The sequence below is a fragment of the Larus michahellis genome, chromosome 9 (genome assembly GCF_964199755.1).
Source record: "Larus michahellis chromosome 9, bLarMic1.1, whole genome shotgun sequence".
Taxonomy (NCBI): domain Eukaryota; kingdom Metazoa; phylum Chordata; class Aves; order Charadriiformes; family Laridae; genus Larus; species Larus michahellis.
In genome coordinates this window covers 48174123-48185876 of record NC_133904.1, presented here as the reverse complement: position 1 = coordinate 48185876, position 11754 = coordinate 48174123, and the positions used below count along the sequence as shown (strand labels likewise).

At 51.6% G+C, this 11754-nt stretch overlaps 1 protein-coding gene across 2 annotated transcripts; it reads right to left on the bottom strand.

The window, feature by feature from the left end:
* Positions 1 to 2060: 2060 nt before the first annotated feature.
* Positions 2061 to 7585, bottom strand: TBX22 (T-box transcription factor 22). 2 transcript variants are annotated; one of them, XM_074601187.1, is made up of 8 exons: positions 7450 to 7585; positions 7211 to 7334; positions 6737 to 6838; positions 6319 to 6493; positions 5939 to 6103; positions 5746 to 5810; positions 5578 to 5663; positions 2061 to 2671 (listed from the first exon to the last, which is right to left on the bottom strand). In XM_074601187.1, the coding sequence occupies exons 1-8, from the start codon at positions 7583 to 7585 to the stop codon at positions 2061 to 2063; spliced, it is 1464 nt and encodes a 487-aa protein (XP_074457288.1). The 2 variants fall into 2 exon arrangements, with proteins under 2 accessions (XP_074457288.1, XP_074457286.1); XM_074601185.1 differs by lacking the exon at positions 7450 to 7585 and having other exon boundaries at positions 6737 to 7344.
* Positions 7586 to 11754: the final 4169 nt, after the last annotated feature.

Sequence of the window (11754 nt, the reverse complement as noted above, 5' to 3'; positions counted from 1 at the left end):
TTAAATGTCTGTAAAACTGTCCGTACTGAAAATATCTACCCCAGTCATTGTCTGTCATGTTTTTATCTAGACAGACACTGATCTGCTGGGTCACCAGCTCGTGGCCAGCAGCTCTGGAATATCTTATGCAACTGCAAATATTTGGAAAATTGGAAGTTACCCATTGCATCCGCCCACAAATCCGTGACTGATCTGAAGAGCCTTCCAGCTCCCCAAAAGTATAACCACATGTGGGGGCCGGTACTCGGTCACTCAGCCTCCAGGGAGCCGGGATCTGCAGCGCTTCGCGGAGCCCAGCCCCCTCGCCCGCAGGAGCTCGGCCACCACCGATGACGAGGGATGGCTTGGAAATAAGGACTCCCGACTGAAAAAAATGTTCCTTGGTTGTTTTTTTTTTAATAAAAATAGTGAGGCAAACTGCTAAGAAACAGGACAAGAAAGCAGATTTGTTCATGTTTACAGCTGTACAGACCATTTAGCAAGGCAAACACGGCCCACCGCTTCACGTCGGTATCGCTGGGGGCTCTGTGAACACTCAAAACAGGTAAATCAGGGAAACCAACATTGATTGATTTTTAGCAAAGTCTCGTGAAAGTCAAAGTGTGACTTCTTGTTATTTTAACAGCTTTTGATATTGCTCGTTCTGTTCTTAATTTGTTGTCTGTTATGGACAAAAATAAAACTGAGGCTCTGATACCAGTTTTGATTTTTAAACCAGCACTTAATCCCTATATAATGCGGTGTTACGTTTGTAAATACAGAGTTTTTCTATCTTAATCCCAAAATGTGGCCGGGTCCAGTCAAGCACTATTTTCAAATCTCTGTCATATATCAAGTAATAAAATTGGCTTCAGGTGGGGACCGAGCATCAATCAAATAAAGAATAAAATCTGTGCCCCAATTTATTGCGAGTTACGTTGTACCCTTGGGAGCTAGAGATTATTTACAGGAATAACAAGAAGGTCCACAGGTTATAATAAAACAAACAGAACTTTTGGAAGAGATTGAAAATTTCGTGTTTCAGGGCCCATGGAGTTGTAATTCTCCGGAAAGGATCTGTGTTCTCCACGGGACCGAGCCAGGAGCATCCCTACCCCTTTCCCTTGGGCACAGGCTGGTGGATGCGATCCCAGGTGGATCTTCGGTGTCCCCCAGGTGTGGAAGTGCTGGGTAGGAGGAGTGTCCTGCAGGGCTCCTGGAGGTGTTTCATCCCACACAGCTCTCTGAGATGTATTCCCTGCGCTCCCCAGCATGGATCCAGCTCGCCATGGGGCAGATGTGTGACCACCCGTCCTCTGTTCCTTCCCACCACATTGTCAACGCCAGTGTTGCTCTGCACTACCACTGCCTGGAGACCTCTGGAGGTAGCAGCATGGAGAGGGGGGCTCTTGGGGCACCCCTGCATCAGACTCCACTGTCTCATCCCCGCAAGGTAGGAACACATCCATCTTTTATCCTGTCTTTCTTTACCTTGGCAGCAGATACTTGAATTTACATCCCAACTCTGATAACCGAGTCAACTGGGTCCTGGAGCAACAGGGCACTTTCATGTCATTAATTCGGACCCGTTAAAGCCAAGGGAACTTGAGAACATGCTCGAGCACTTGGCCAAATACGGCTCCTTTGCTGACTCAAGGTCTCAAACAGTCCCTTTGAAGTCAGTGGAAAAACTCAGGTTGGGTGAGCAGAAGCTCACTAGCTAACTGAAGGCAAGCTAGATAGAAAGTTTCAGGAAAACATATTTGTAGAAATGTATATGTCTATGTTCCCACTTCAGAATGCAACTATGGAAAAGGTGACTGTACAGTTTGCTCTTAATCTACAACCGTGACATAAATGTCACCGAAAAGTATCATCTTGCTGTGGATCACCTCAGACGCTCCCAGATCCTCCACCTTCCCAACAACACAACATGTTTGTTTGCCCACAAAAAAAGTTAAATGCTTAGACATACCGCTCCTGTACCATGCAGTTTTTCATAGTCAATAACTAGCAAGCCCTTGGGTATGAAGGAAGGAAAGGCTTGCTTTACGTATCAACGCTTAGAATATACGATTCCACTAAAGGCAATGGTTAATTGTCGGGTGCCAGTTAGAGTGATTACATCTGCCATCTCTCAAAGAAGCTGGAATGCTGTCACTCACTTTGAAATGGCTTGCTGCATTCATCAGTCTAGATGGCACGGAGAAGTTATAACCATACAAGCCATATGGAGGATGTAAAGAACAATTAAGTGCTTCCCGAGCAATGGGACTTGATGGGAAAATGTTTCCAGATGCATGTAATCCATACAGCATTTGACTAGCAGAATTGGGTACTTGTAGACATTGTCCATTTAAGTCTTCAGCTTTAGCACTTTTCAGATTTGTTACGCCGAGGGAAGATAGTTTTGGCATATCCACCATGAAGTGGGGTACAAGATGTGGGTTGGTGCTCCCCAGTTTTTCGTGGCTTGGAAAGATGAGAGACTGTTGTCTTAAGAAGCTCGTAGGACAAATCTTGTAGTAGAGAGGCACGTTGAGGTTGTGTAGGTAGGTCTCGGGGCACGACACGCCAAGGTTGCTCGCTGACAAGTGAAAGGTAGGAGGTGAGCAAGATGGAGAGAGCAGGGGGTTGAGAGGAGAGGGCGTCCCACCGCTGGAGGTCACTGGCGAAGAACTGGAGCTCCCACCTGAAAATGAAAACAGAATCATCCAAGCTGGGCTAGCTGTGGCTCACAGCCGAGGAACCCTTGGAGGACTCCTGCTCCCACTCCGCATCTCCCTGCTGCCGGTGTCCAGCCAAGCACAAACCCGCTCCAAAAATAGGCTCCTGGAAAATGGGAAGATCTGCCCATAAAGTATTTGTTGTTGTTACTTGGCACTTGTCTAAGAATAATATTCACGCATGTCTAATCCCATCCATTTCACCAGGACAGCTATGAGCTCCTGCTCCACACATGCAGGTACCTGCTGGGTCTGGGCCTCGCTACACGACCCATAACCTTCTCCTGTAATACACACACCATTGCTATTTCAGTTTCCCTATTTTTCGTGCAAATTACAGGCAGCTTTTCCCCCCTGTATATAAGAACAAAAAAATGTATTCAGCCCAATGGAGAATTATTTTGTACCTTCCTGCTCACAGGAATTGACTAATTTTACTTGGCTTCCCATGCAATTAGAAACATACCCTTGAATACTAGAGGTGTCTCCAGAAACTCAAAATGCACATGTTCATTTTAACGTTCTCCTTTCCAAAGTGAATCAATGAGCACTTTCATAATTTGGTAGAAAAGTGCTGCCGGCTCGCTTCACCCGCGTGAGCGCTGCCGAGGCCGCTGGCGCACAACGTCACCGCGCAGCACCGGCCCCACGCTCCCCTGGAGCAACACCCAGAGCAAAAAACTAAGGAGGCAGCGGCTGTTGTGGGGTGGGGAGGGTGCTCTGGAGTGACCGGCCCTGTGCTAAACAGATGCTGGTTTCACCTAATGCCATTTAAGAGCTGTATCTCTGCTGCGCATTCATTACCACATTCTTCCAGGGCTTCCCCCCCGCCCCCCGCCCTTTTCATTTCTTACCAAAGTCACTGGAAAAGGAAGGAAGGGAACGTGGATCCATTTTTTGCTCTGTATTTTTATCTATTTACATTTTATTCCAATTAATATACTGTCTTGATGTGATCTGAATAGACTTTACATCCAACCAGCAGCACATCATCCACTGTATAACCAAGCCATCCCTCCTAGTATATCAAACCTTAAAAAAAAAACCCACAAAGATTTCGGACATGGTGCAAATTAATTTTGCAAATTCCCAGCAAGCGGAGTATCCTACAGGTTGGATAACGTGCAGGCGGCACCTATTTGCAATAATCCGGGAATGTTTTTGGGCTTGAAGGTCTCACCCTTCCCCGCCGATGTCAGCGGCTGTTTCAGGACTGACATCAGCAGGAGCGGATGATGCAGGGCAGGGATCTGGTCCTTCTCCCGACGTACACATCCTGACGTCCTCCCAGGAGTCAGGGACATTTTGGTCATGTAAAATGATGTGATTGAGGCAATTTTTGGGAGCACGAGGCAGCAAATGGATGCCTGTGCAGCTGGCTGCGCCGCAGAGCAAACGAGCGTTAGTATTTGCTTCGAGGGATCCTAAGCAATAATATCACACGGCTTCCAGTACAAGTTTGGGAACTGGGATCACCACGGGGAGGACAGGGCAGCTCAAAGAGCAGATTCTTCCTCCCATTTCTATTAGGCTTAAAAATCCCAAGCTTATTGCCGGTTCTTTCTTCCGCGTGCTGTTCATGCTTTCTTTTAATTTACCTTCTGGTTTGGGGGCTTCGGGATTTCTATTTTTCAGCTTTTCTTCAGAAATACAGTTTTACTATTAGCGGAATTGGAGATTTTGTTATATTTTCATCAGTTCAGGGAATTGACCCTGAAGAAAAATACCAATTACATTAAGAATAGCAAAAAAAAAATTAAAAAAAAATCCCAGGAAGACCTAATATTTTAGCATCTCTACAATAATCATTGCAGTTGCTGTTCTCTCATCACAGCGCATCCTTTAGCTCCTTGGCACCGCATCGCAGCCCACAAAATGGGTTCAAAAGGGGCTTTTTGCATAAGGTCTTTTCTAAATAAAATGAACAAAATAAATTTAAAAATCTAGTTGTCTTTACAACCCGGTAAACCTCTTAATTTCTCCCGAGTCTGATTTTTTATGCCTCCGCATTCTACACCTGTACAGCTTGGATTTTTGCTATGATTTTTCCAGTATTTCCCTGAAGAGATGGGAATGATTTCGTGTGCCCCAGCATAAATATCTTTGAAGAGTTATGAAAATAAATGAGAGTTAAACTGGGGACTCTAAACACAAACTGGAGCCCTCCAGCATGCAAATGCTCGGTTAGTTTTTTCCTTCAGTGAATAATCCGTTTTCAAACACTGTTTCCAAAAGCCGTTTTTCTGGAAAAGGGCTGTAAGTGACAGATACGTGCTTGTCAGGTGCAGGGAGATTGTTTTCCCTGAAAAACTTTTCCCTCTTCCCTGCATTTCTGTGGAGTTACCGGGCTGTGGGACTGCTACATCCTAAATAGCAGATAATTTTATTTTCAGTTGAATAACGCATTTGTTTGCGGCGAAGCGGCCGGCTGCAGAAGACACCGGTGGTCACTATTACCACGTTTTTAGACAAAATTCTCAAACGGGTTGGAAACAATTAGTGTGACAGGATCAAAGCCGTAACAACCCGACTCTAAATTAGCCTCCTGCATTCTCAGATATTTTTTTCTGCGCATCTAGATCTGATTTCTGACAGGTGATGAAGGCGAACCGCGCCGTTACCCTTCTCCTCCCGGGGCGAGTGCTCTGCTCCTCAAATCGGTTTTAACAGGAGTTTTTGCCGAAAACGCGTGGAATTGGCATCCCAAACCGTTCCGTTGGCCGCCGGTTCGTTTTCTGGACCCACCTCACTGTTTTAACGGCTTAAGGCCCCCCGACGCGCCCCCGCGGGGACCTCCGGGCGTGCGGCCGCGGCGCAGCCCCGAGGCCGCGGGGAGAGGCGGGGTAGGACAAAGGCAGCAAACGGGACTTACCCTGGCTGTCTGCGCCGAAAGCCTTGAAGTCCAGGGCGAGGGGGGGTCGCCACGGGTAGGTCTCCAGGAGCCCGTCCAGGACCCCCCTGCGGGGCGAGACCGGGCTGAGCGCGGCGGCGGGGCCGGCGGGCGCGACGGGGCGGGCGGCGGGGCGGCCCCGGCCCTTACCTGTTCCTCCCGGGATCCCGAAAACCTTTGGCGAAGGGATTCCTGTCGATCTTCAGCTTCGTGATCTGGGATTTGGGAGAGAACGGGGCCGTTGGGATGCTGGGGGGGGGCCGGGACTGACAGCCGCGGCCGTCGGGGCTCTCCATCCCCACGGCCCCCGGGACCGTCGGGGCTCTCCCCGCCCCCCCGGTACCTGCTGGTTTTGGTAGGCCGTCACGGTGGTGAACTCGGTCTCCTGGAAGGAGAAGGTCTGCACCCCTTCGGCCGGCAGCGACTGGATCTGTGCTAGGTCGAAGCGAGAGTCCTGGGCGATAACGTGGACGCGGGGCTTGTACTTGTGCATGGACTGCAGGATGATCTGTGCGGGGGGAGAGGCAGGCTGAGCCCCCCCGGGAGGGAGAAGGGCAGGAGGAAAACCCGATGCAAGACACGGGTGGGTCCCAGCCCTCAGCCCCCGGGCTCAGGGACCGGCCCGCCGCCTTTTCCGCGCTGCCCCCCGGGGTGACGCTCTGCCCGCGCCCCCCCCCCCCCCGCCTCCCCCGGCCACTCCCGGCGGGGCTGCCCCACACCTACGTGCCCCTTGTCGTCCATCTCGTTGTTGGTGAGCTTCACCCGGTCGAAGCTGATGATTTGCCTCATCCAGGTCTCCCCCGAGCAGGGGGAGTCGGGGTGGATGTAGAGCCGCGGGGTGATGCAGGAGTGGTCCGTGTTCCCCGCCACCATCCACTGCGAGCTGTGATAGACGTACCTGGCCCGGGCCGGGCCGGGGTCAGGCGGCGGGGACCCCTTCCCCGAGCTGCCCACCCCCTCCCACGCACACCTATAGAATCTATACGTGCATGCGAGCCCCCGGTCCCCCCCCGCCGCCTGCCTGCGCAACCCCTATTTCACATCACTAAATGCCGACCGGGCTGATTGCAAACACTCAGCCTGGCAAGAGGGATGCGCGGGGGTGTGGGTGGCTGCCCCGCCGGTGTCCCCCCACCCGTACCTGTATCTTTTGGAGTCCACCGGGATGACGTCGATGGCGATGTAGTACTGCTTCAGCGGCTCCAGCCCCTTCACTTTCACCCTGACCGACGGGAACATCCTCCTGCGGGCAGAGGGAAAGGTCCTGAGCAAGAGCTGCCGGTTAAACGGCGAAAACGGGTTGAAAAAACGAAAACGAGCGTCGGGAGAAAAAAAAAATAAAAATTCAAACTCAACAAAAATAGCGAAAAAATCCGCAAACAAAGAAAAATACCCCAACCAAAAGAAAGAAAGAAAGAAAGAAAGAAAGAAAGAAAGAAAGAAAGAAAGAAAGAAAGAAAGAAAGAAAGAGAAAAAAAGCCAGACGAAAAATAGAGAAAAAAAAAAAAAAACAACACAACGAAAAAGAGACAAAGAAAAGAAAACAGCCGTGGGGGCAGAGGAGGAACAGGAGCGGGGCGGTGGGGGGGCAGCGGAGGGGCTGCGCAGCCGGTACCTGCCGGCCTTGGTGATGATCATCTCGGTGCCGATCTCATGGAACCTCCTCCAGAGCTCGGAGCCCTGCAGCTCCACCTGCACCCCCGCCTCCCGGCTCTCCGCACCGGCCTTGGGCCGCTTTTCTGCGGGGAAGAGAAGCGGGAGGGGGCGGCTCGGGAGGCTGCCGAGGGCGAGGTGGCGCGGGGGGGAGGCGGCCCTCGCCCCGCCGCCGCCCCGGGGGTCCCCTCCGTTACCGACCCTCCTCCGGGGCTCTGCGGCTCTGCCTGCCGCCGGCCGCGCTCTCCTCGTCGCGACCATCCGGCACCTTCCTCTTGGCCGAGCGTCCCACCAAGGCTTCCACCGAGAAGGCGTGTGCCCGGGAGCTGAGCGCCATCCCCCCCGGGCCGGGGGTCCCCCCGGGCGGCAGCGGGGCTCAGGCGGGCGGCGGCGGCTCCATCCCCGCCGGTACCCAGCCAGCCTCGCCCGGCCGCCGCACGGCTCCCGTCGGGGGGCAGCGGCCACGGCGAGATCCTCTTGCATCCAACTGAGTCAATAGACGGCTGCAGCCTCCACTGTTTGTTTTGGAAACTGGTGGGAGCATAAGAAACATTGAGTGACATTTCATAGGAGTAACGGGGGGAGGAGGGTGGGGGGGGTTAGGGGGAGGGAGGGGAGAGCGGGCGGTGGAGGGGAAGAGCGGGGGAAGAGGAGCCGGCCCCGTCTAGGATCAATAAAAGAGTTACTGTTCTCCATTAAATTGTAAAACTCAAAGAAATTTGACATAATTGCACACTAGGGGCCACTTTTCCAACAAAAGTGCAAATAACGTTTAACCAGAACCAGCACAAAAAAAAGAAAAAAAATAGGAAAAAGAAAGAAAGGGAAAAAAAAAAGGGAATAAAGGAGAGGGAGAGCCGTGGCTCTGCGTGTTGAGCTCCAGGCCCGGGTGCGGCGGGGCTTTGCCCGAGCCGGGCTGCCTCGACGGGCCGGTCCCACACGGTCCCCCCGGTGTCCCCGGCAGGACAGACGGCGGTGTCACCCCCGGGCTGTGTGACAGCGCCGGACGGACACCCCGGCTTGTGCCCCGGTATTGTTTGCTTGGTTGGTTTTAGGGTGGTTTTTTTTGTGTTTCTTTTTTAAAGGCAGCCCCCCCCCCCCCGCCCCCTCCACGCTCTGGCATCACCCCCGGGATGTTTCCACGGCTCCTCTTCAAAGCGCGGCCCCGCTGCGGCAGCTGCGCTGAATTAGGGGCAGAAATCCCAGTTTTCAACTCGGGCCGTTCCTGGGAGCCCCTTCGCGGCCGGGCCGGGCCGGGGCCGGAGCCGGGGGAGGCTGCTCCGGTCCGGGGGGGCTCCGGGCGGGACCCGCAGGTGCGCAGGGAACGGGGCTGTGCTGGATTTACGCGGCCATTTATTTTCGGGTCCCACCGGGGACCTCCTCGCCCTGCGCTGATTTATTTTCCATCCGGGAGCCCTCCCCAGAGCCGACAGCAAAGGGGATTCCGGGGGTCGGTCTTTTTTTTAAGGGGGGGGGGGGGGGGGGGCAAGCGGTGGTTTTCATGCAGCCAAGGGTGGGTGTCCGCCTCCCTCACCCGTCCGCTGCGCACCCCTCGCCCCGCTGCCTCTCCCTACACCGGGGAGGTCAGCGGGATAGATGAGCCTTAACGGAAAAAAAATGCGGAAAGGGATAAAATTCACAGGCCAGCTGAGAAAGCACGTCGGGGAGGGGAAGGGGGGCTGCGGGAGCTGCCGCAGGGAGCTACGGCTTCGGGGTGGGCAGCGGATGGGGTGCAGCACTCTGCGTCCCACTTGCAAGCGCTCTTGGAGCCTCGGGGGAGCACTGGTTTATTTAAAATATTTCACTTTTCAGGATTTCTTGCCGTATTTGTTAGAGTCTGTGCCCTGGTGCACACATTTCTTCCAAGCCTTGGGCTGGCAACAGAGTGAAAGCCGCGTTGTCTTTGTGGAGACAACTAAAACCAAACATCAGACAGCTGCTATCTGGCAGAACTCTTGACAAATGCGTGTTTTAAATGTCCCGGACTCACACCATCGTCCTCAAATCTCCGTTCCAAGGGTGCTCCTTACTCAGTTTATGGTGGGCTTTGCACGACGGTACTCGTTTATACATTTATACACATTTATATGTACTTAAAACCATTTATGCTTTTTTTTTACACACATTTACACACCAAACTCTTGGCATATCTCACTGGGACAGGAGTTTGTCTAAGGAAAAGGCCTTGGGGGCAGTGAACGGATGCAGTCGCAGGTGCTCAGTGCTGGAGCTCGACATCCAGCCTGGGGCACCTGGTTGAGAGCTGCCCGCTTTTCCGGCTGCCGAATTTTCTCTGTACACATGGTCCCAGTACCAGCTCCCGTTTGGACCGTGCCCGCTGCCTGATATGAGAGTGGAAAGTTAGCATCCCTGCCTGCAAATGGGGCTCTGAAAGATCCAGCTGAGCTGCTGGTGGAAATCTAACAATGCTGTTTGTGACGGCAGTGGGGACAGATGCACATGAGCTGTAAAATAAGTATATGGAAGGACGTTTCTTGCATTTGCTTCCCCAGGCTTTTGCAGAGCTGTGTGTACCTGGGGTCGCACAGGAGAGGAACTTGCCCCGGTCCTGGAAGGAGCGCAGGCATCTCCTAGTGTGCCCTTCAGAGGGGCTGATGCCGATTAACTTTTGATTTAGCTTTTATTGAGGGTAATGATACTTAATCCTCCCTCACAAGGTGTCTCAAAATCCAGAGACCGGCTACATCGTATTGCAATCTGGACTATATGCTGTTTTAGTCCCTGTGTCACCTCACCCTTCCACTGATGTCCATCAGCGGTGGCCCTGCGGAGCCCCAAACCCTGCTGACACGGTTTTCCTTTGTACACGGCACGTTCAGATGTACCTGCCCGGCACCTCTGGGGGACAAGTGTCTGACTTGCTTTTGGGGGGGCTCTTCTGGGACGTTATCCCACAGCCAAACCCATCCCTTGGGGCAAGAAACGGAGAGAACAGGGCTGGGGACGAGACTTCGGGAGGTTACCTCGCTCTGCCCTCACCCCAGACAGGGTCAGCTCCGCCTATGCAGATCTTCATTTCCTCTTACAAAGAGAAATGAACCAAATTTCATAAACATGTTCGTAATTAGAACAGCATAAGCTCGTGATTTAAAAGCAAGGTGAACTGTGGGTCCCTGCCGGAGCCCGGACGGGACCGACACCGCGCTCCCCAGCGCTGATAGAAGCCAGCTGAGGGCATTAAGTGTGAACCTTTATCTCTGCTGACATGACATATTATTAAAAAGTATTTCGAGTAATCTTTTATTTCCTTAGCATTGCAACACGTTTCAAGAACTTGGCCGGGGATCAACCAACCCTTTTTAATTTCCTACAATGAAAAATAAAACAAAAAATAAAGCCCAATTGAGATGATATAATCGGGAACATTTTGAGGGTTTAGGTCAAACTAATATGTCAGAGAAAGGTTTTCAGGGGACTTGGAGAGCTTTAATCTGTCAAAGACTGACTCAGACCCTTCTTGAGCTTTGTAATCTTATTGTCTTTACCAAATTATGTGATGGTATGTCACATATTACCGTCATCAGAAAATTGAGCAAATAATCATTTGGCATACAGTGCAGAAGAACTAACTTAATTTTAAAGCAAGTGTTATACAATATGCCAGCAATGTTTGCTTAACTTGAAAACGATCTTTTAATACTGTCCATTAATCTGTTAAAGCACACAGGTAAATTCCAAACACGGACTTTCCTGACCACTTTAGGGCCAGACTTCAGGAGATCTAGTTGCGTTCAAGCTGAGCCCCGTTTTGCCAAGATTTACTTTGTATTTATTAAAACAAGACAAAAAAAACCAAACCCAAAGCAAACCAAACCTGACTTATGGCTTAGGGGGTAATACTTTAATATCACCTGCACTCAATTATGCACCTAATACTTTTATCATTTCTATCTCCACCCGATATGTCATAGATTTATATAAAGCTGCAATAATAAATTTGGTGCTAGGATATTTTCCGTTCCAGCAGAAAAACTCGAAGGACTGATTGTTCTCTGCTTCACAAATGGTCAGCAAGAAAATACCTCTTTTTTTTTTTCTTTTTTTTTTTTTTTTAATAAGCATTTGGGAAAAAAAAACGCTTTCCGAACCTGCGGTTTCTAACCAGAGAGATGCAGCGTTGTAGCATTAAACAAGCCCCGGCTCCCACAACCCAGCGGCAGCGATGGCTTCACCAGGGTTTAACGAGAGGACGCGTACTCGAGGCTACGAATGGGTGTGGGCGCCTCTCTTTTCCCCGCTGGGTGGATGTAACGTGGACCACGCTCTAAGCGATTATTTTGCGGGGGTGTAACTCCTCTTCTCCTGCCGAGACGCGGCCGGAGCCACCCAAGCGGCTCAGCACAGGCCAGTCCCTTGTGCTCCCCCCTCCCCGCCCATGGTGGCACCAGCCACCTCTGCCCTCGCATCTTCCCTTTCAGAATCATTCCTCTCCTGTAAAAATGTATTTCAGGCTTGATTTAACTGCATTTCCACGCGATACTAATT